Source organism: Elephas maximus, chromosome 3 (assembly GCF_024166365.1).
Source record: "Elephas maximus indicus isolate mEleMax1 chromosome 3, mEleMax1 primary haplotype, whole genome shotgun sequence".
In the NCBI taxonomy this organism is placed as follows: domain Eukaryota; kingdom Metazoa; phylum Chordata; class Mammalia; order Proboscidea; family Elephantidae; genus Elephas; species Elephas maximus.
In genome coordinates this window covers 198,351,381-198,375,290 of record NC_064821.1, presented here as the reverse complement: position 1 = coordinate 198,375,290, position 23,910 = coordinate 198,351,381, and the positions used below count along the sequence as shown (strand labels likewise).

The 23,910-nt window shown below is 46.1% G+C and overlaps 1 protein-coding gene and 1 long non-coding RNA gene across 2 annotated transcripts in view; one reads left to right on the top strand and one right to left on the bottom strand.

Annotated features, from left to right (window-relative positions):
- Positions 1-10,088: 10,088 nt before the first annotated feature.
- DUSP23 (dual specificity phosphatase 23) lies at positions 10,089-13,694 on the bottom strand. The gene is made up of 3 exons (XM_049880919.1): positions 13,632-13,694; positions 13,259-13,527; positions 10,089-12,130 (listed from the first exon to the last, which is right to left on the bottom strand). The coding sequence occupies exons 2-3, from the start codon at positions 13,523-13,525 to the stop codon at positions 11,945-11,947; spliced, it is 453 nt and encodes a 150-aa protein (XP_049736876.1). The 5' UTR covers positions 13,526-13,527; positions 13,632-13,694; the 3' UTR covers positions 10,089-11,944.
- Positions 13,266-23,910, top strand: part of LOC126073827 (uncharacterized) — a 32,034-nt gene continuing 21,389 nt past the window's right edge. The window contains exon 1 of the long non-coding RNA XR_007516856.1: positions 13,266-13,355. This is a non-coding gene — a long non-coding RNA (uncharacterized LOC126073827). The remainder of the gene's footprint in view (positions 13,356-23,910) is intronic.

Genomic DNA, 23,910 nt, shown 5'->3' with positions numbered 1-23,910 from the left:
ATACAACTGCCTCTTTTTATCTCCACAAACATCTCAGACTTAACGTATCCCAAATCAGCTCTTGTCCCTCTCCTTGTTGTGCCTCCCTCTCCTCATCAGTCTTTCTCATCTCTGTTAATAGCACCACCAGTTACTCAAATAGAAACCTCAGAGTCACCCCTCACATCAGATTTATCACCAGGTTCTATCGATTTCTCTCCAAAATATATCTCAATTCTGCCTTATTCTTGCCATCTGTACTTGCCACCATTACACTGGAGCTACTCAATATTTCTTGCTTACATTGCTGTGAAAACTTCTCAATTCTTTTCCCAGCCTCTGCTCTTGACCTCCTCTATCAATGTTACACACAGAGGAAAAGAGTGGTCTACTCGAAATGTAAATAGGCTCATTGTAGATACTCCTCTGCTTAAAACTTTCAACGTCTTTTCATTACGCTGAGAATAAAACACGCTCCCTCTCTGTAACACCCTGCATGCCCGGCCCTGTCCACCTCTCTTGCCTCGTCTTAGGTCTCCCTCTCTTACTGGGCTCGGGCTGATCTTTCAGATCTGCTAACACACAAGCTTCTTGCTTCCTCGGGGCCTTCATTTGCTCTTCCCTTAGCCTCAGAGGCCCTTCCCCTTTCCACCACTTTTCCCTCTGTCCTTAAAAAAGTAACTCTCTCTCTATATACATCTTCGTCATCTAGAGCTGCTGCAACAGAAACACCACAAGTGGATGGCTCCAACAAAGAGAAATACATTCTCTCACTGTCCAGCAGGCTACAAGTCCAAATTCAGGATGTCAGCTCCAGGAGACGGCTCCCTCTCTCCGTCAGCTCTGGAGGAAGGTCCTTGTCATCAGTCTTCTCCAGGTCCTGGAGCATCTCAGCGCAGGAAGCCCAGGTCCAAAGGACACGCTCTGCTCCTGGCACTGCCCTCCTGGCAGCATGAGGTTCCCACGTCTCTCTGCTCGCCTCACTCTTTTATAGCTCAAAAGAGATTGGCTTAGGACACCACCTAGTCTTGTAGACCTCATCAGTATAATTGCTGCTAATTGATTTTATTACATCACAGTGATAGGATTTATAATGTATAGGGAAATCACATCAGAAGATAAAATGGTAGACAATCATACAATCACAAGGGAATCATGACCCAGCCAAGCTGACAGATATTTTTGGGGGACAAAATTCAATCCATGACACTATATATATGTACAGTATATATATATATACACACACACACATTATTAAACATTCAGAAATGTATAACAGGTAACATAAGAAACAGCCAGGTACCCACCGCCCAGCTCCATTTAATTTTAAAATTCTGTCACATTTACTTCAGGTTTTTTTTTTTTTTAAGAAATAAAAAAGCGTGAAATTAGCTGAAGCCCCATGGGTTTTCCTCCCCAATTTTGTTCTCCTCCCTCCCTTCATAGAACTAACCCCTGAATTTGGTTTTATCATTCCCATGTCTCCTGTTATCCTATAATTACATGTATGTGTGCCTACAAACCACATGTAGTATTGCTCGGCATGTTCAAAACTGTACGTAAATGGTATCTTACTGTGGGAGGACTCTGCAACTCACCCTTTCCTCAGCATCCAGGCTGACACACGTGGCTCTAGTTGTTATGAGCACTGTGGTATAGTATTCCATTGGATACAGATGTCTAACGTTATTTATCTAGTCTCCTAATGATGCATAATGATACCATTTTCAATTACTGGCCATTGTAAACAACGCTGCAAAGAACATTTGTAAATGTTTCCTTGTTCACATGTTTGAGACTTTCCCCTAGAACAAAATCTTTAAAACAGAAGCCCTGAACAATAGGGCTTGATGCCTCCTCAACTTTACAAGATAGCGCCAGGTTGCTCTACGACGCGGCTGAACCATTTCACCTCCCACGGCGGCGTGGACGAGTTTCCAGAGCTCCACATTCTTACCTCCTGAAGACGCCGCTGCCAAGCTCGATCTGGCCCCGAGGGGGCGCCAAGCAGCTCCCCGTGATCCAGGGCGGCAGCGGCATGAGCTGGTGGACTCTTTGTCCCTAGTTCGCAGGGTCTGTGGCTTGGTGGGAGTCCTGGTGGTGCAGTGGTTAAGAGCTCGGCTGCTAACTGTAAAGGTCAGCAGTTCCAATTCACCAGCTGCTCCTTGGAAACCCTATAGGGCAGTTCTACTCTGTCCTATGGAGTTGCTATGAGCTGAGTCCTGACTTGATGGCAATGGGTTTTTTTTTTTTTTTTTTTTTATGGCCAGGTAGGTGGTCATTGTGGAAGGGCAGGATCCCAGAGACACATTTAGGGCAGACTCCAACCAACCCCTGTGTCACTGACAGATGTAGTCTCAATCCTCCTCTCCTCTCTTTTTGAAAAATTGAAATCAATATAAAATAAAAATGTCCATATGTCCTTTGAACTAAAAAGGACCCAGGTTGCTAAAACAAACACCAGTATGGTTAAAATACAAAATACACAATGCTAATATTTTCATATATACTGTTTTGTTTTTATATCAGGTGTTCTGTTTTTAAGAAATAAGACATTCCAGTTAAGCTTGAATCTCTTCTCCCAGTTCCTTTACCTCTCGGCCTTTCCCTAGGCAGCTAAGATCCTGAGTTTGATGAGTATCCAAGCATTTATTTTTTTATAACATACATACCCATAAAATTTTCTAGTATTGTTTGTTTTTATTCAAACAAATGATATTCTGTACCTAATATTGCAAATTTCTTTTCTGCCCATCCAACACTGTTTCCAAAATCCATCTAAGTTGGTGCAATAGCTCTAGTTCGGTGTTTATCCCACAATGTTTTTAGATGGCTTTCAGTTTTTTGGCTACTCAAACAACGTCGTATGTATACTCCATGAGAGCAGAAGTTTCTGTGTTTTGTTCATGCTTAATTTTCAGCCCCTAGAACTGTGCCTGGCGCATAAACAAAGAAAAAAAAAAACCAAACTCGCTGCCATTGAGTCAGTTCTGGCTCATATTACAGAGCAGGACCACTCTGTAGGATTTTCTTGCCTGGAATATTTACACATAGTAGATGCTTAAAAAGGAAACCCTGGTGGCGGAGTGGTTAATTGCTATGGATGCTAATCAAAAGCTGGGCAGGTCGAATCCGCCAGGCGCTCCTTGGAAACTCTATGGGGCAGCTCTACTCTGTCCTATAGGGTCCCTATGAGTCGGAATCGACTTGACGGTGGTGGGTGGGGTTTTAGGTGCTTAAAAGGAGCCCTGGTGGTGCAGTGGTTAAAGTGATTGACTGCTAACCAAAAGTTCAGCGGTTCGAAACCACCAGCCGCTCCAGAGGAGAAAGATGTGACAGTCTGCTTCGATAGAGATTTACAGCCATGGAAACCCTGTGAGGTCACTATGAGTTGGAATCGACTCGATGGCATTGGGTTCATTTGGAAGTGCTTAATAAATATGTACTATGTTTAAAAAAAATTTTTTTTATGTTTAATAATAAATGAGCAGCCTCATATGTGTCTCTAGGATGCTCCCATGCAGAATTTGTAATATATATGTATGTATATGGAGAGAGAGAGAGAGCACGTGCTGGATGGGGGTGAGCTCATGGCCACATCACTCTTAAAGGTTATCGTACCAACTGACATACCCCGCAGCAGTTTGACAGGTCTCATTTCCCCTTAGCCTTGCCAACTTTAGTGTTCTGAGATTTGGAGCTGTGTGTGTGCAACTTGATGTATATACAATCATATCTTACTGTTGTTTTAATTTTCATTTTCCTAACTCCTTTTTGATTTGTCCCGCCTGGGAATGTCATTGACTTCCTTTGTGGCTCCTGGATTATCAGATGAGCAGAAGGGGCTTGGGGTGGGTTGATGGTCACTCTCAACTGTGCAGCCTGACTCTGCATGAGCCTGGAGTCCTCCATGCATTCCCTGGCTCCCTCGCTCCCTGAGGGATTTGAGCACAAGTGGCGGGCCGGATTTGCAATCCCTGGGCCTGGAGAGCAGACAAAGTGTGGAGACCCAAAGTCCCCCTTTCTGCCCAGTCCCACCTTGAGCTATGGGGAATCCTTTGAGGGGCAGTGGAAGGCTCCCTGGGTTCCCAGTGCTGGCCTATTATTCACTGGGACTCCAGCTGGAGAGTGCCCACAAGGAGAACCCTGGGCTCAGGGAGCTCTCACATTTGCAGCTGCCTTTTTCAGCTCCTGTAGGGGGAGTTGTCTTCACAGTCCCAGCTCTCCCTTCCACACACGAAGTGGCATGCAACCATGCCCTCCACTTTCAGGAAAACATGTCAGCCGGTAGGTTTGGCTCCTTTCATTTAGACAAATTCACCACTATTTGGAGAGGAGAAGACAGGTTTGAAGAGAAAGGGACAGACATAACGGGAGAGGGGTGTGGGGAGTGAGGGTACAGTTGAGGTAGAAAGTTTGAGCTCAAAGGAAACCACTTGGCCTTGGGACAACGGGGAGAAATACCAGGGTGCTGGACTGAGTGCAGCACCTGGAGCCGTTGTTCCCCCCGTGGACCTCTGACCTGGGTTGACGGGGATACGGTCACAGCCCAACACTGGCCAGGAGCACCAGTGCATTCGGCAGAGTGGTGGGTGTGCAGGAGCCAGTACCAGCTGCCATCTAAAAGACATAAATTTCTAGCACATAGAGACGACACTCACTTGAGATCCTTTCCCATTTGAAAAGCATTAAAAAATCATACCCGGCAAGCCCAGAGGGTGAGCGCTTTGACTTAACAACCCTTTTTACTTTCTTTTGCAAAGCATGGAAGTCATTAACTTCCAGCAAGCAGGGAAAGCAGATCCTTACTTAACTCTTATCTTCCGAGAAGTCTTAAAAATCAGCAGCGCTGAGACCTTGTCTCTCTGGCAGTGTTAAATCATAAAGCACCACACTGCTACTAAGTAATGGGGCCATTCTGTCAAAATGTAACTTAAGAAAAAATTGGAACCTAGTGACATGTCCTCTGCTCAGAAACCTGTGGTGATGCTACCCTGTTGATCAGATAGAATCCTAATCCTTTGGCATGAATTTCTGCTGCCCTTTCACCACCTTAACCTAACCATGTATTTTCTGCTACCCACTGGATGAAATTTTTATTTCACCTATGCCAACTGGCTCCCTTTATCTTTCTCTTCCCTTGCTCCCACCCATTCATCTTGTCCACCTCTCTCTCTAAGCCTTCCTATGTGGACTATGCACCTGACAGATAACAGTATTTTTAACAACATCCAGCATTTGTATATCCCCTTACGCTATCTAGAAACCCTGGTGGTATAGTGGTTAGGAGCTACGGCTGCTAACCCAAAGGTCGGCAGTTCAAATCCACCAGGTGCTCATTGGAAACTCTATGGGGCAGTTCTACTCTGTCCTATGGGGTCGCTATGAGTTGGAATCCACCAGATGGCAACGGGGTTTTTTTTTTTTTTGGGTTTAGGCTATCCAACCACACCCTCCACATCTTTTTGAAGATTTGACTTTTTGATGAAATTCTACAAGACTCACTTCTCTTACCTCTTTAATCACTCCAGCATTGGTTAAGCATTTATGCATAGCACCTTTTCTAATTGTGCTTGTCCATTTTTGCATGTACGCTTAGGGGTGTACACATATCATGCATACCTTACCATACAATCCTTAGAGGTACCCTTTTCATCCTGTTCATCTGTGTGCAGACAGCCAAGTAGGTGGCAGAAAATCAGTCACTTACCACATGTTTATTGGACATCCATGTGGCACTGTGCTGGATGCATGGTCCTTAAGGTCTAGCAGGAAACAGAGACATGAAGTAACTAAGTGAATCATTATAGGTAGCTGAGTGAAGGGCTGCAAAGTAGAAAGACAGATGTTTTGGGGGGTATGTGGGAGTATTTGTGGCAGCTGGAAATTCTTTCCCTCAGGAAATGATGTTAAACTGAGACCAGCAGAAGGAGTAGGGGTTGGCCAGGTAGAGTCGGGGAGCAAAGCATCCCAGGCAGAGGGATAGCATGCGCCTAGACTGTGATGTGGAAAGAGCACAAAGTATCTGGTACTATGCAGTAAAGGATTAACTCAGCAGGCCTGGTGTTGCCCAAACCCTACACATGCCAAGTGCCTTTAGGACTGGCCTTTGACCAGCTCCTGGGAGATAACTTCCAAGCCTTTGGAATAACATGCCTGATAAAAGTGTTTTCGTATACCGCGAACCCTGGGCCAGAGTTTGACCTCTGGAGGGCTGGAACTGAGTAGCAAAAGTCCTTCCATGGGTGCTCCATGTCTACATTACTGACCACCAATAAGAATCCTGGACACCAAGGCTCTGGTGAGCTTCCCTGGTTGGCAATATTTTGTATGTGTTGTCACACTGTTGGTGAGTGAATTAAGCATTGGCCATGTGGTTCCATTGAGAGGACAACTGGAAGCTTGTGCTTGGTTTTTCCTGGACTCTGCTCTTTGCACCTTTTTCCTTTGCTGATTTTAATCTGTATCCATTTGCCGTAATAAACCAAAATTGTGAGTATAACAGCTTTTCTCAGTTCTGAGAGTCCTTTTAGTCACTCATTAAACCTGAGGGGTGTCTTGGGGACCCACAACATAGGTAGACCAAGGGCTGTGGGGGAGGTGAGCGTATGAAGGAGGAGATGGAGGACGGGATCGGATTCCTCAGGGCCTTATAGGGCACGGTCAAGAATGGCATGGTTCTGCCCAGTGTGGGCTACTTTAATTTTACTACATGGCCCTAGGTACCCAGTCCAGACTAGATTTCACAAAGGGCACCTACAGAAACCTTGAAAATCAGTGAATTTACTTGGGGTAGAGGTGGTGGAGCCCAAGGGCACATAAAACCTCTTGAAGAAGGTGAGAAGTATCACTTTATGGGGATGGATGCATCAATTATTTCCCATATGGCCCACCTTGGGTTTGGAGCAGAGTCACTACCCAATACACATTGACAAAGAAGAGATATTGGTGTGTTTATTACAAAAGCTAGGGAATAAAGTCCCAGAACTGTTTGCCATTCTGAATCCCGCATATTGAAAACTCAGAGGTGACATTCATTAATTTGTTTCACAACCACACATCCATGGTGAAAGAATAAGTCAAGGAAAAAATAGGGTGAGAGAGAGAGTGGTTGAAGCAATTTAAGCAATTTATTGGCACAAAGGACTTAGTTATCAAGGTTACAAATAAGTCATCAACTTTAGGCATGGATGTGCACCAAAGTGTTTTCTCAGATTTCTGCTTGCTTGGACAAGTATGCTGCCTTCTCAGGAGTATGCCTTGAATCCATAATAGCCGGAGAAAAATTTAAAAGTAATGGAAGAAGTGCTTATGTACCATATTTTTAAATCAACAGGGGACTACAGTTTTGATGGAGCTGGAAGCTTGAGGCAGAAGCCTGTTACAATGATGGCTGAGTGGGCAGCCATACACTCAATTCAGAGCAATGGTGCTGAAGCTCAGGCCGCAGCATCAGGGAAGCAGGGGGATTACTGAGGTCCACTGAGGGCCCTGTGAGTCTAAACACCTCGATTCTGGGGAACACAAAATGCTATTATATGTTTTTAAATGACAACGAAGTCTTTTCTCTTTGCTCCCGAGAGGGAAGGTGGTTTATAGTTAGCTCCAAGTTTGAATCCTGGTTGTAGCTATGTGTATGCTACTTAACCTCTCTGGCCCTCAGTTTACTCATCTGTGCACTGGTCATTATAATAGTACCTTGTTCAGAGGGTTGTCATAAGGACTAAATGAGCTATTGTATGTAAAACCAAACCAAACCAAACCACCTAAGTAAGCATAGTCAAGAAAAATATGAAATGTATCAGTGGTAAGTGATATAGCTTCGTGACAAAACAATCCTGTGAGACCAAATTAGTTTCCTTCTCAGCAAGAATGGCAAAATGAAGACAGCAGAAGGTTCGATGTGAGCTTGGCAAATGGGTCCAGTTCATTCTGGGAAATGGTTTATAGTTTGGATCAAATCTCTCCCTGGGGCACATGCTCATCATTGCACTGGGGCCATCTGATCTGTTGGGCCATGCAGGGGTGTGTACGACCTGGAGCAGTGCCTGAGGAGCAGGCTCCTTAGGCATGGGAGTCAGTGGTGAGCAGCCCTGAGGGACAGGAGCCCTACATGTTATGGATAGCTGTAAGGGTCAAGGTCAGGGACTGATGACAAAATACTGATGCAGGGGGTAGGGCAGCCAGCAGTGAGTATGCAGGGTGTGGGCCTATGTCCCTACTGCATTTCTCTCTGTAGCAGGAAGCTCTGTGCTGGGACATGGGCCTGTGAGGCAGTCATAGAACCTAGAATTCAGAAAGCAAAAGAAACATAGACAGGGCATCCTGCAGGTGAAGCGGAGGTGGGAGACCCAGGCCAGAGAGGAAGCTTCTCGGAGTTGGCTGGGGCTCCTCCTAGTATCAGAACAATTTTCTGGGACAGGAACCAAAGAGGCGATGGGTGTGGAGTCCATATGATACAGAGGGACTTTTCCACAAAGTAAAGCCTCTATTCAGCATCAAAGAATAAATATGAGTGGAAACTTTAAAAACATGGGGGTGGGGGAGGGGCGGGGCAGGAGTAGATGCTACTGCAGTTATGCCCACCAGCAACTCACTGAGAATAATATCTCGAATACAGAAAGTTAATGGTGTCTAACTTCATCTTGGAAGCCCAGCTTGGGAAAAGGTGAGGGACTGAGAAGGGCAGCTGGACATTGCTTGAAAAAGGAAAGGTGTTTGAACTGGCCCATACGCCCTTAAGATGTGTGCATCCACAGGAGAAATTCTCAAGTATTTCCCCACCTCTACTCCTACTGGAGAGCCCTGGTGGCACAGTGGTTAAGAGCTCTTCTGCTAACCAAAAGGTTGGCAGTTTGAATCCACCAGCTGTCCTTGGAAACCCTACGGGACAGTTCCACTCTTATTGGAAATGAAGACCTATGATTGTGTCTGGTGCTTGTTGGTGTTCTGCAGTGGTTCTCAACCAGGGTGATTTTGCCCCCCAGGGGACATGTGGCAATGTCTAGAGACATTTTTGTCTCTTTCATTGTGTGTGTGGGGTATGATACTGGCATCTAGTAGGTAGAAACCAGAGAGGTTGCTAACCATCCTACAATGCACAAGACAGTCCCCTACGGCAAAGAACTATTCAACTCAAAACATCAATATTATTGAGTTGAGGTTGAGAAACCCCCCGTCTGGTGTAACGTGAAGGTTCTTTGTAGATTGAACCTACCACCTCAGTGTAGGAGAGAATGGGGAGGGGTCATGGCTAGTCTGTTACCCCTCATGGGTGGCCGAATACAGAAGAGGGGGCAGGCAAAACATCTGGGGGTGGACATGAGCTCAAAGGGAGCATCAAGCTACCTCCCAAGGTAGATGGAGGGATAAGGTTTTCACTTCAAGTCAATTCTTACTTATTTAAAAACTGATTTCCGTAAGCACATAATTATATGCTTATTTCCCTAAGGAACTCTTGATGCAGAGGAGATCTGCTTAAATTATGGGGATGGAGGCTGCACACAGGGCTTTAATGGGGTTAGAAAAATTTTCTGTCTCCTGCGAAGAAACCTGGGGGGAAGGAGAGGCAAAGGATGTGGAGGATGTGGGGAAGATGTAGGAGACAGAAGAGAAGACTGGCTGTACCGCCCCCCAGCAGGTTAGGATCAGGGCAGAGACTTGAACATCAAACGTCACGCCTCTCTCCCCGGATTCTCATAAGCCCTCAGAATGGGGGAAAGGGGCCCAGGAAGTGGGCCATTCACATCCTTTCTGCTTCACTTTCTTCAGGTGAAAACACACACACCCACACACACCCACACACACCCCCACACACACCCACACACACCCTTTGGAGATGCTCCGGTTTGCATCAAGAATTTTGGGCTGGGGGGAGGGGAGGGGGTTGGAAGAGAACGGGAAAGGGGAGAATCTTTGTTTAGCGAGTATTGACTTTCTGCTTATGGGGATGGAAAATATGGCAATGGTTGTTGATGACGGTTGCACAACATGACTGATGTAATCAGTTTCATTGAACTGTACCAGTGCAAAAATGTTGAAGCAGCAAGTGTTATCTACATTTTTACAATAACAAAAAGAAATAGAATGGGGTCATGCTGCTGGGAGGGGGATAGACAGGTGTGGGAAGGTGAACGGAGCTTTTGGTGGGAGGTTTCAGTGCGTCTTCTCTGCTATTTCTCATTTTTCTGTTGCAACCTGGATGCCTGGAATTGTGGGTTTCTTCTCTTTGGCAGGAGTCCCTAGGTGGCGCAAACAGTTAATGGCGCTTGGCTGGTAACTGCAAAGTTGGCGGTTCGAGCCCACCCAGAAGTGCCTTGGAAGAAGGGCGTGTGATCTACTTCTGAGAAATCAGCCACTGAGAACACTAGGGAACACAGTCCTGCTCTGACACACAAAGGGTTGCCATGAGTCAGAAAAGACTCAGTGGCAACTGGTTTGGGTTTTTCTTTGGGAGATGTCCTCACCTGGGTAGACTAGGTGGGGCCAGGGAAAAAGAACACAGGAGGTGATTATTCAGGGTTGACACAGAGGGGAAAGAGGGGCCCTTAAAGGCCCCTTCTTCTTTCCCTTAGACTGGCTGATGTACGTTTTGTATGAGCTGGTTGGGGGTGAGGTGGATGGGTGGTGGGCGAAAGGAAGAGCGAGGAGCAGGTGGCTCAGATCTGGCTCTGGTTTAGCCTATATGGGATGGGGTCTATAAGGAGCCCTTGACACCTCTGTCGTCTATGTCTCTACTGTTCCCTGAGTGCGAGTTTGCCACAGTACCCATTCTACGTGGTTGGTCTCCACCTGTACCCGTCTTCTCCAGGAGGCTCTGTGCCATGAAAGCAGGACTCATGTCTCATTCAGCTAGGTGGCCTCTGCCATCTAACAGAGCCTGGCACAGAGGCACGCCATACATGTTTCATGATGAATTTCTACCTTAACCAGCCCAGCTTGCCATAGCAGAGGAGTGAACGGGAACACAGGCAGAAGTTGCAGCATAGAGCCCATTTGGCCCATCCAGTCTATCTCTCAGAAGCCCTAAGAGTGCTGGAGGTGATGACAGGATGGGGCCCAACAGGGGAGAAGTGAAGGTAACATCTGAGAAATCTGGCCAAGACTCAATAGCCACAAAGCTCTCCATTTAATTATCAAATAGCTGCTCTGGATAACCACCCAGGCTGGCTCAATTCCAGCATTCTTTGGCCTGACGTTGTATGGGGCAATGTTTAACAGTATAATGGGCTGGGGGTCCCAGCTGAGCTGAGGAAAGCCTGAAGCCAGTGAGAGGCGCCCAGCCCTTGGGAGACAAAGATGGTGGTTATTGTGAGCACAGCATCTGGGCCGTCTTTGCCCCATGAGGAATAAGGGGATAAAACACACAGGGCAGGTGAGCCTAGACTGAGGCATCGTGCCAACAGTCTAGCATTAGAGACCCTGAGATGCCAGGAGGCTGAGATGCTGGGGATTTGGGTTTTTTATTTAGTAGTTCCTCAGAAGCTGCAATCAAATATTGTCAGGAAACAGGAAGATGGTGTCAGCATCTTTAAGAAGTTGAAGATGTTTGTTGTAGTCCTGGCCCATCCTTCCATCTTCTACCAGTATGACCCTGAGTAGCTGATTATTCGGCCTCTCTGAGCCTTAGCCTCCTTAGAGGGACAAGGATGGATTGTCTGTCTTTCCCATAGCACAGGGCTATGGTGAGGATCAAATTAGGTGATGCATGAGAGTGCTTGTAAACTGCCAAGTGCTATGCAAATCTGAGCTGGTTCTTATATGTTATTTATTTAAGGAAGCAGCAGAGGGACCCCATCACTTCAATGGGGCCCTAGCCATCCCTTCAATCAGGACCCAGCAGCAGGAGATGGCTATTTCAGTCTCTGGAGCCAGTTGGGAGCTGGAGGGCTGAACACTTTTAGTCTGCTTCTGTGTCTCTGACCCCATTGATCACACACGTCAGGCAGAAGGTTGCCGACACCCCTTATTTAGTTCGCTGGTAGAACTGGAAGACTGCTTTCTCCTGCTCATAGGTCTCGATGGAGCCGGGTCGAAGGCGCCGGATTTCTGCAATGGCATCTCCTGGAGCCAGGCCGCGTTCCTTCACCAGGTAGCAGGCAAGCATGGTGCCAGTGCGGCCAAAGCCCAGGGTACAGTGCACTGCCACCGCCTGTGAAAACAGAGCCTGATGGAGTGGGGCCCAAGGCCCTCTCAATATTCTCCTGTCCCTCACCTGGGTCAGACTCCTTCTCTCCACAACTGCTGCTTCTTGGTCAGGCTCAGGACTCTGGGCAGAAGGCTCAGCCCGGGGAGGGGGGGGGTGGTGGTAGGGGGGAGCGCAAAAAGCAACAGCAAAATCAGGGAGGACTGCCCCTGCACCTAGGTGGCTTGGAGGCCACCAATCATCTGAGAAGTGGCTGGTTCAAGAGTTAGGCTCCTGGTCTGCCTCCCCACAACCCTTTACCTATGTAGTCCAATACAGAAGCTACTAACCTCTGGTGGCACAGTGGTTAAGAGCTACAGCTGTTAATCAAAAGGTCAGCAGTTCAAATCCACCAGGTGCTCCTTGGACACCCTATGGGGCAGCTGTACTCTGTCCTATAGGGTCACTACGAGTCGGAATTGACTCAACGGCAGTGGGTTTGGTTTTTTTTTAGCCATGTGTGGCTACTTAGTACTTGAAATGTGGCTAGTTTAAATTAAGATGTGGGATAAAATGCACACCTGATTTTGAAAATACAGTACAAAAAGGAATAAAAACTTCTAATTAAGAATTTATTTTATATTGATTATAATTTGAAATAATATTCTTGAGTTACTGGATTAAACAAACTATATTATCAAACCTAATTTTTCTTGCTTTTTAATTTTTATCATGCGATGACTTGAAAATTAAAAATCACACATGTGGCTCTGTTATATTTGATGGGACAGTGTCACTCTGCGGTCTGCTAAATAGCCTCCCTGACTTCAACCCCCTTTTCTCCCATGTCTGCCCATCCCTTTCTCCCTCTCCACTCACACGAGCTGATTCGCGGCTGCTTCTCCTCCTCAGCTACTTGCCTTTCCTCCAGCCCAATTCACACTGCTCACCCTTTCTGAGTCCTCCCATTTACACACCACCCCCCTCGGTTGATGTCCTTGCTGTGCACTGCTGTCCCCTGCCCCTGCTCCCTTCCCCCAATGTCTCGCCCCAAGCCCAGCTAACACTGCTGGCCGACACCTCCCTAGCTCCGTCCTTGTCCTCCACTGACCCCTTCTGGGTCCCTCCCTCCCTGCGCTGACCCCGCCTGCTGACCTCTCCCCGGGCGTTGGCCTCGTCCACCAGCTTTACGAAGCGGTCGATCTGGTCGGGGGCCGGCGGGCAGAAGTCTGGGATGCGCAGTCGGTGCACGGTGAGGTCCGGGCAGCTGTCGCTGTGGGGGGGCCCGCGCTCCGTCAGGGACACCAGGTGCCGCACGCCCAGGCCCCACAGGAACTGGTAGTGGGCGGGGAGCCGCGGCAGCGCCAGCCCAGCCAGCCGGCCTGGGAGCACCCACGAGAAGTTGGGGGGCTGCACGCCCATGGCTGGGGGAGGGAAGGGGCCAGCGGGTCAGGGGGTGTTGCCAGCCCAGGCCCGCTCCGCCCACTCCTCCCCTGGCCCGCCCCAGGCCCGGCTACCCTCTACCTACCTGGCCTCTGCCTCCTCTGGGCCACGTGGTCACCACGACACAGCCCCGTGTTACGTCCTGCTCCGCCACAGGGGATTGGCCGAGCGGCCTGGGGGCGGGGCTAGAGCAGCGACCTGAAGGCTCGGGATGCCCCCCAAAAGCACCGAGATGATTGGCTGAATAATTAGTAATGGGCGGGATTACTGCAGCGGTGCGCACGGAGATTGGTGGAGCAACTCAAACTGCCAGGAGGGAAAACTCAGAACAAATAAGAACGGTTTTCTGTGGATGAAGCCACGGGGGTTGAACTCTGCTGCTTTCTGGCGGTCGGTTAGAGTTAGTGCATCTTTGGCCAACTGCCCCTGCCTCCCCGAGGGCTTGGCCCGTGTTTCTTGAAAGTGATGCCCAAGGGCTTAAGAGATGACAAAAATCTAACTCCACCTTGGGGGAGAAATCTGCTCTCCTACGACTCTGACTAGTCACTATCAGTGACTTTTGGAACTCTTCCAGTAAAGTGGAATCGCTACTGCACACAGGCAGCCATTCCCATTTTTCCACTACTGCGATTATCAAAAAATGCTGGGCTGCCGTCTGGCGCCCTGAAAAACGACAGTAATAGTAATTATAATATCAACATAAGAATTAACATTTATTGAGCATTTACTCTATGTCACTCTTCTAAGCATTTTACATATGCTAACTCATTTCGATGCCTCGATAGCCTTATATCGTACGTAATCTAATTAACTCCATTTTACAGATGAGAAAACTGAGGCTAGGAAAAAGTTAAACTCGACTAAGGTGTGTGAGGATTCGAAACCAAGCAGCCTGCCTCCAGAACCTTTCTCCACAGCCCAGAACTGTGTCCTAAAGTTAAACAGAAGGTTCCTTCATCTTCATTGAACCGTCCTCAAGTCCCCAAGTTTCATCTGGGCTAAACACCTTCAGTTTTCACAATTTTTCTTCATATTTCCTGGTTTTTAGTCTCTCTGGGTCATCCGCCACTGGACTGACTAGAGTTTGTCAGTATTGTTCTTAGGAGGAGGGGACCTGGATCTGAACACAGCGTGTCAGAGTCCATATCCTCGCTGTGAATAACGTGCTTCGAGTGATGCAGAATCATAATGATGGAAATCGTTAACCCTTGTGGAATTTCTTTATGTACCAGGCCCTGTGTTAAGTGCTTTCTTGAAGAACTCCATGGGGAAGATATTTTTGTATCCCTTTTGTAGGTGAGCAGTCTGAAGCTTGTTGGGGGCATTGGCAGTTCTGTGCTCAAACTCTCACCTTCCGAGTGTAAGACCCCAGTTCCTGGCCGATGTATCTCATATGCAGCCACCACCGTCTTGTCACTGGAGGCTTTCATGTTGCTATGATGCCGAGCAGATTTTAGCAGAGCGTCTAGACTAAGAGGGACTAAGAAGAAAGGCCTGGAAATCTACTTCTGAAATTCAGCCAATGAAAACCCTGTGGATCACAGTGATCATGGGGGTGGCACAGGACTAGGCACACACAGCTAGTAAGGAGCTAGGCTGGTAGATCCAAGGTCTGTCTGATTCCAAGGCCAGGCCACTTTGCCAGGAAAATGAACTTCCCTCCCTTTTCTCCCTGCCCGCCCCCAGCACACACATTTCACTGCTTATACCTCTGGCATTATCACAGTGAAAGCTGACCTTGTGGGAAATGCACTTACTGTTTACCCAGCCCCGGGACTCTGAAGCATGATCTCTACCTCCTCTCCTCAGCTCCTTGGAGCAGCCAAATTTACCCTCCTCCCCTTCCAGACAATCACAGCCTGATTAACCCCTTCCTGTTTCCACGCCCATTTCCCACATGACACCCTACCAGTCTTTCCGTTTCTAGCCTGCCCCCAATTCATTCCTTTTCCTCTTTCGCTGCTGTGGCCTCCCAGCCACCAGTCACCATCCCCTTCCACCTCCTTCTCTCAATCAAATTGCTCCTCAGAGTTTCTGGCACTGGTTGTGGCCACGTGGTTTCCAGCACTTGCTCCTTTCAAGTTTACCTTTTCTTATTCCCTTTACTTTTCTTTGCTCAGTTCACTGTTCTGGGAAAATTCACTTCTCTCCCCACTACCTCCTGCCCCTTCTCTACCTTCTCGAGACCCAGCTTAAAGCCCATCTTCTCCAGAGGGCAGGCAGAGATTCTCTCCTCCATGACCTCCCCTGGCCCCAGTGGTGCTCCCCTTCATGTGTGGGTTTCTGCAGGGGTGGAAGCACAGCTATCAACCGCCTGAGTTCCCCCAGTCAGCTGCCTTCTGGGAAGGCCAGTTGGCTCCCTTTTTAAGGAATTCCTCCCTTTTTTCGGCTCTGTTCCTCCCTTCCGACAGCCTCATGGTGGAAAGGGCCCAAGACCCTGCCCTGGATAGTGTTTTGTTGTCAAGGGTGCCATTTAAATTTCCTGTCTTGGGCCCAGTGAGAGAGGTGGTTTCCGAATTAGGACTCCTGCATCCTAACAATGTCAACCCCCCGCCCCCACCCATATACTGATCGTCTTTTCCCTTCTCCTCTGTAAAGGGTTACCTGACCTTCAGGAAGGTTTTAGGCACTTTCTGTACCCCCATCTCACCTTGTGTAAATATATACTTGCAGTAAGGCAGTTGGTATATTGTGTTGGGCTTACCTGTTTGCCTAGGAGTCAAGGCTGCATCTTTCTATCTTTGAATTCCATGCATCTAATATGGATCCAGGAGCCCTGGTGGTACAGTGGTTAAGTGTTCAGCTGCTAACCAAAAGGTTGGCGGTTTGAACCCCACCCAGTGACTCCAAGGAAGAAAAGACCTGGTGACCTGCTCCCATGAAGATTACAGCTTAGGAAACCCTGTGGGGCCGCCCTACTCTCTCCTGTAGGGTCGTTATGAGTCTTTATCGACTCAACAGCATATAACAATAACATTTGGGCTGGATACATGGTGCTCAAAAATGTTAAATGCACTAAAAAAATAAGTAGAATGCATAGATAGGCAAGACAGGGTGTACATTTTTTGGGAGTGTCTTGAGTTTCTAGGACTGTGACAATGTGTGTTTGTGTTTCTTTTCAGTGGCACGAGTTTGAGGACTGTATTGAGTGTTGTGTGAGCACCTCTCTGATGTATACTTTTTACATGTCTGTGCTCTGTCCTATAGGGTCGCTATGAGTCGAAATCGACTCAGCGGCACTGGGTTTCGGGATTGGGTGCTTTAAGGAAAGAATGACTGTGTCATTATGATCGTTGTTAAGTCTAGTTAGTTGTGAAAAGGGGATAAAGAAGCCTTGCTCTTTGTAATGCACTGCTTCTATGGTATGCATGGGTACAAAAGGTAGGGATGTGTATGTGTGTGTGTGTGTGTGTGTGTGCGCATGTTTACTTCTGCAGAACAGTCTGTTGATGCCAGTGGTGTGCTGAGCACTAAGCCGAGTAATTCCCCTGACTTCAAGGAATTTACAGCATACTTGGAGAAAGTTAGACTCAGCTGTAATTGTTTTCATAACATATAATAAAGTACTAAATTGCTTTTCAAAGACAATCAGATAGTATATATGAAAAAGCTAATTGTGCAGTAAAAATAATAAGTGCAAAAGACATCAGTGGGGGAAAGATAAGCTTGGGTTGGAGCCACCAGGAAAGTCTTAGGATGATGGGGATCTTCCTTTCCATTTTGTTCTCTGTCCATTGCAAAACACTTGAAGTAACCATCGTTGTAAAGCTTGACAGAACAGTTTTAGGTGCTCACACAACACTCAGTACAGTCCTCAAACTCGTGCCGTTGAAAAGAAACACAAACACACATTGTCACAGTCCTAGAAACTCAAGACACTCCCCAAAAATGTACACCCTGCATTCTACTTATTTTTTTAGTTCATTTAACATTTTTGAGCACCATGTATCTGGCCCAATTGTTGTTGTGATAAAGTAATGAATTTTTTCTACATTCGGAGAACCATGCTGTGTAGAGGAAACAACCAGAGTCGTCTGGAAGTGGATTTTGCATGTGTACGATGTTGTAGATGTGGGGGTTTTGTGTGGTGTTTGTATACTTAGAGATGACATACAAATTCTTTAACAACTGGGCAGGACATGGGAAGCAACCAATCAGAACAGATCCTCTACCAACCAGAACCATTGCCTATAAGCAAACAGTAAAGCTATAGTGGTATCTATTGGATATATGTCAACCTTGGGTATAGATGTTCTGAAGTGGTCTGAGGTGCGGCCAGATTACCTTAGACATTTTAATATAGGTCTTTCCACCAGGTGGCACTGATAGCTTTTCCTTGTTTCTCTTTTTTATCTTGTTGAAAAATTTGTGATTTGTGTACTGTTCCAGAACATACTATGGCTGAAATTTCACCATTTACTAGTTGGTTTCTTGTACTTTTGACAATTGTCTCACATTTATGACACTTAAAATTATGTTTTTGCTGTAGAACATTCCAAGAACACGTTGGGACTTTATGTTGGGATGTTGGGGGGTGCTTCCTTATACCAGATACTATGATTATGGAAGTTGGAGATGAGGTGAGTCTTGGCTTTTGAAAAGCTATTCAACAAAGGCAGGTGACCATCACCAGTGAGAACAGAATCAGAGAAGAGGGACCACTCAATTAGGTAAGAGCCACGTTTTCTATGAAAACTCTTGTGGTGGACTCTCTTCCTTTTATCCTTCACACTGTTGTCACCTTTGTTTTGCTTGGAGATACTGTAGATATAAAAGGAAGAAATTACTAAAAATACTTGTATTGCAATTTTCGCAGCATACATGTCAAAACTGGGAGGCACCTCAGAGAGCTTCTGGTTTACATGTGCATTTCTAGGTAGAGAAACTAAAGATCACTTAGTTGGTTCAGGCTAGGACTCCATCCATTCTATCAAACATCTGGTCTAATGGTTAAGAGCAGATAGACTTGGGCCACTGAGCTATATGACCTGGAACAAATTATTAAAGTTTTCTAAGATTCAATTTCCTGATCTACAAAATATGGTTAATATACCTATGCCACAGGTTAATTTGATAAGTTAAATAATCTAGGGATATATAAAAAGCCAAGCAAAGTATTGACGTGTAGTTGGTGCTACCGCCACAATGGGATGACTTAGAGCCTGAAGAGAGTAAATTAAAAAATTATACTTTGTGTTGGAATATCTTTAATGCAAAGGTGCAGTCAAGGGATGCTGTGGTAAGCAGAATTTAAGATGATTTCAGATGGTCTTTGCCCTGTATCATCCTTTCACCTTGATGAGAGGATATCAGTCCCATTATTAAGTTATGTTACATGGCAAAAAGAATTTTTGCAGATGTCATTAAAGTCCCTAATCAGCTGAGTTAATCAAAAAGGAGATTGTCCTGGGTGGATCTGATCTAATCAGGAGAGCTCTTAAAAGGGGATCTAGAGGTTGGAGACAGAAGACGTCAGAGTTGTGCTCCTATTGACCTGGAGAAAGTAAACAGTATTGTTATGAGTTGCACAGGGGGGCCATGTGGCAAGGAACTGCAAATGACCTCTAAGAACTGAGAGCATCCTGAGCTGAGAGCTACTAAGAAAGTAGAGACGTCCGTCCTACAACCTCAAGGAAGTGACTTCTGTCAACAATCTGAATGAGCTTCAGATGAGAATTGCAGCCCCGCTGGTATCTTGATTTCAGTTTGGTGAGACCCTGAGCAGAGGACCCAGGTAACCCATAACTGGGCTTCTGACCTTTGACCTACAGAACTGGGAGATCGTAAATAGGCATTATTTTAAGCCACTAAGTTTGTGGTAATTTGTTACACAGCAGGAGAAAACTAGTACAGATGCCCTTATTTACTTACTTTATTTTCTTATCTTTAGTATGTTGACCTTAATACTATACCTTTGAGGTTTCTAAACTGCTGTATGTATTACTTCTTGTCCATTTCTACCTTTGTATTAAGACTTCCAATCTTCAAAACTGTAGATCACAAAATTTCATTGTTTACCTTATTTTTCAGTGTAGATGCAACAAATATGTTGAATCATTCGGGCTGAGGAATAGTCAACATCTGATTCCTTCTAGGCATCTTCCCACCCTCCTGGCTGTTCCCCTTACACCTGGGAGCTTGTGGGACATGCAGAATCTCAGGCTTCACATCAAACCTTTGGGATCCCCAGATAATTTGTATGCACACCTATGTCTGAGAAATCCTGTCATAGACCACCTTGCCCTGTAGCTCTGTTCTGCTTGACAGCCATCAGTAGCATCCAAACATGGTCTGGCCCCAAGGTGGTGACTTGGAGAGCTCCTATCTGGAGCTGTGACACCTGCAGATGCTTTGGCTGGGCAGGGCTGTGGGCAGAGGAGCCAAGCCGCAGAGAGAGGGGTCTCAAAGGGGCCTAACTGGCCTGGATGAAAGCCCAAGGCTGATTAGAAGCACCTAACAGTCCCTGCTTGGAACAATTTATTGACTTTATCTACAGGTCAGGAAGATTGTCCAAAAAAATACACTTAAATGTACTTTGCGCCTTTCCTGTTTTTGTTGCAAGGAAGGGCTTAGTTCCCAGATATCCTTTCTGGAGGAATTCTTAAAACATCTCTCCACTCTTTTCACCTTTAAACTACCTTCCAGTCATGGCAGAAACTGCTCGAGTCAACATACTCTAAGCCTTAGTCTACAAAGAGGAAGCGAAGCTTGGAGGTACTGAGAAGATATTCTGTTGGTCCTCTAGCCACAGCAGTTTAAGTGCTTCCAGCTTCCCTACAGTTTGGGGGGAAGGGAGAGGAGCCATGGACCCCCGCCCTGACTCCTTTCCCCTCCCCTATACACAGTAGACCTTCTTCCCACCCAAATCCCATCCTTCCAGAACATCCTTATGACCCACCACCTCTCTGGGTCTCTGGACTAGTCTCTACTATTCCACTCTTGACACATTTTCTTGCTGTATAGCCACATTGACTTCCATAGAACACAGATAATTCCTTATCACCTTCAGGAGAAAACCTCCAATTTTATTAGTCTGGTATGTAAAGCTGTCCTGGATGGAGTCTTTTGCTTATCTCTTCCGTCTCACTTCACCTCACTTCTCTGCAATGATGTGTGTCGCCATCACACTGACCAAGTGCAAGTCCTCAGACAGGCAGTGCTCACTCAGTGCCTTTGCACACTCTTGTCCTACTGGTACCTTTCCCTGCGACCATGTCTTATCTCCCTCAAGATTCAGTTTGGGAACAAACCACTTTCTCTAGGAAGCCTTCTTTGCTATGCCTCCCTCTGTTACAATTCATGTTTTCTATTCCTCTTCTGAGCTTCTGTAGCATCTCTATCCAGATATATGTATTGCACTATATATTTAAAACATTTTAAAGCTTTAATTAATTTATTATACAAATAATACATGTTTACTGAAAAAACAGAGTCCTTGGGTATCACAAATGGTTAAGTGCTTAGATACTAACTGAAAGGTTGGCTGTTCGAACCTGTCTAGAGGTGCCTTGGAAGAAAGCCCTGGCAATCTGCTTCTGAAAGGTAGAGCCGCGAAAACCCCATGGAGCACAGCTCTACTCTCAAACACATGGGGTTGCCATGAATCTGAATCTACTTGATAGCAACTGGTATTGTAAAATCATTAAAATATACATACACAAAAAATACTAATTGTATTAGTCACTGTTCAACCAGGAAAAGAGAAGCCACTCTATGTTTTCCAAGTATGAAGGGAGGCAATACAAAGAATTAGAGGCTTACATGCCTGTTGGGTGGAATATGAGGAAGACCCCCAATGAGACAGATTGATACAGTGGTTGCAACAATGGGCTCAAGCATAACAATGATTGTGAGGATGGCACAGGACTGGGCAGCATTTCATTCTGTTGTACACAGGGTCAGTATGAGTTGAAACTGACTGGATGGCACCTAACAACAACAAACCTGTTGGGCAGGCTGTGGTAGCAAAGGTCAGGGAAGCTTCTCCTAAAATCTCAGTCTGTAATATCTAAGTGAGTGGCTCTCAAAGACCTTGCCTGGAAGCCATCCCACTGTAAATCTCTGGAGCTTCTAGAACTTCTGGAAAATTCCCGCCAATGCTCTCAGTTTGCAGCACGAATGTGGATGAGTCCTGGGAAGTTCATCTGGATGTTGTTTTGGAACTCTCACCTGCCTATGCATTTGCCTACCTCTGGAGAATAAAGGCCTCTCCTGTCTTCTACCTTCCAAGTCTTACACAAGTGCTTCTCATTGACACCCAAACTCTATGGGGAAGGGAACTTAGGGAAATGTCGTTCTGAGCCTCTCCTTGGTGGTACAGAAATGTTAGAAGTAAATGGCAGTAATGCTGAGTTTATAATAGACAATTCACCCAGAGATAACCACATTTTGGCTACTACCCTTGTGTGTGTAGGTGAGTAACATACAGATAGAACGCTCTTTCTAATGTGCTTTCTCTTTCTGTATGTCTATATACATTCCTCCCCTCTGGCTTCTTGAAGGTTTAATGAGCTCACTTCTCCACTTTTCTAAAGCAAGGATTCTCAGCCTTGCTTTGATGACACCCTGGAGTGTCTTCATTTATCTCAGGGGGTGCCTTGAAATTCGCAAAACAAGATTAATTTAAATTCATTTTCGTTTAAAAAAAGTAAACAGACATTATATAGTAATTACAGGTACGAGTGTGTGTGTCGAAATCAAACTAATAAACGCTTGCCTCAGAGACAAATCAAGAGGATGGGGGTGGGGTTGGAAGGGACCATAAAGGTGATTTAATCTGAATCGTTTCTAAAACATCCCTTCCAATTACTTCCAGGTTGATATTTCCCCAAATTAATCATGTTTCTTAAATTGGGAGTCAGGGCTGCCAGGGCTGAAAACTCCCTGTATGCAGGTCTATCTTTCATGCTTTCTACGGGAGCTGGCATAGAGTAGGCCCTCAACAAACATATTTTGATTGACTGTGTGTTAGATTGGACACCCTGGTGGTGTAGCTGTTGAGTGCTACAGCTGTTAACGAAAAGGTCAGCAGTTCAAACCCACCAGGCACTCCTTGGAAACTCTATGGGGGCAGGTCTATTCTGTCCTGTAGCGTCGCTATGAGACGGAATCGCCGGGCAACAAGTTTAATGGGTGTGTTAGATCAGGATGTAATGGTGGTGGCTGGGGAAGGTGCATGGCACATAAGAGTCCCCACCCTGTGGGATTTGGGAGCCATGAGACACCTGTAGAGATCATGGCCTGGGTAGCAATCCCATCCAAGTTTTAGGAAAATATAGGCTCCCAGACAGTCAAGGAGACGATGACTAGGATTGAGATGTCACTGGCCTTAGGTGACTGACCAGAGGCTTCTGTAATTGCCTTTCTGTTAACAATTTTTACAAATCGTCAGACAGTTAGATAAGTCAACTAACATCAAAGTGTGTGAGTGTCACTGACTTAATCTTGAGAGTATAGTAACAAAGTCATAGATGCAGGAAGGAATTCTAGATTCTGCGTGAGACTTGTGTCATTGAAGAGGTTGAGTTGATGGTTAAGACAATGGGCTCTGGAACCAAACTCCCTGGGTTCAAATCCTGACTCTGCCTTTTAAGCGGTAGGACCTTGAATAAATTGTTTTATCTCTTTCTGTAGCCTGGTGCCCTCCTCTATAAAGTGGAGATAATCATAACACCTACCTCATAGAGTTGTGAGGATTAAATGAGTTAATCCATCAGAAAAGTGCTTGAACAGTTCTTCGCACAGCAAGAGCGAAATAAATGGTGGCTATTGTGCCACAGTGGTTAAGAGCTCAGCTGCTAACCAAAAGGTCGGCAGTTCAAATCCACCAGCCACTCCTTGGAAACCCTATAGGGCAGTTCTACTCTGTCATGTTGGGTCTATATGAGTTGGAATCGACTCGGCGGCAGTGGATTTATTGTTATCATAGGAGTCCCTGGGCGGTGCATATGGTTAGCACGTTGAGCTGCTAACCAAAAGGATGGAGGTTTGAGTCCACCCACAAGCACCTTAGAAGAAAGGCCTGATGATTTTACTTCTGAAAAATCAGTGATTGAAAATCCTGTGGAGCATAGCTGTACTCAGACACATATGGGGTTGCCATAAGTCAGAGTTGAGGGCAAATGGTTTTATTGTTGCTACCATCATGCCAGGGGCCCTCCTTGACTATTGAATGCTCTGCATACTTATCAGGACCAACTAGTAGTAGGTGTTTCAAACACAGAGCAACAAAGGCATCCATTCCTCCTTGCCCTCAGCTAGGGGCGTATGCAGGGACCGAATACCCAATAGGCGAGGTACGCATGGGCTTACGTGTGCTTACTTACTAATCTGTAGTGCACAATTTCACATCAAAGATGTGGTGA

Bases quoted from the DNA above. Each gene is read 5' to 3' on its own strand.
- DUSP23 (XM_049880919.1), bottom strand. From the start codon at position 13,525: ATGGGCGTGCAGCCCCCCAACTTCTCGTGGGTGCTCCCAGGCCGGCTG. The intron at 12,131-13,258 runs GTCAGCAGGCGG...CTGTTTTCACAG, and splicing joins AGGCCAACGCCCGGGGAGAG to GCGGTGGCAGTGCACTGTAC.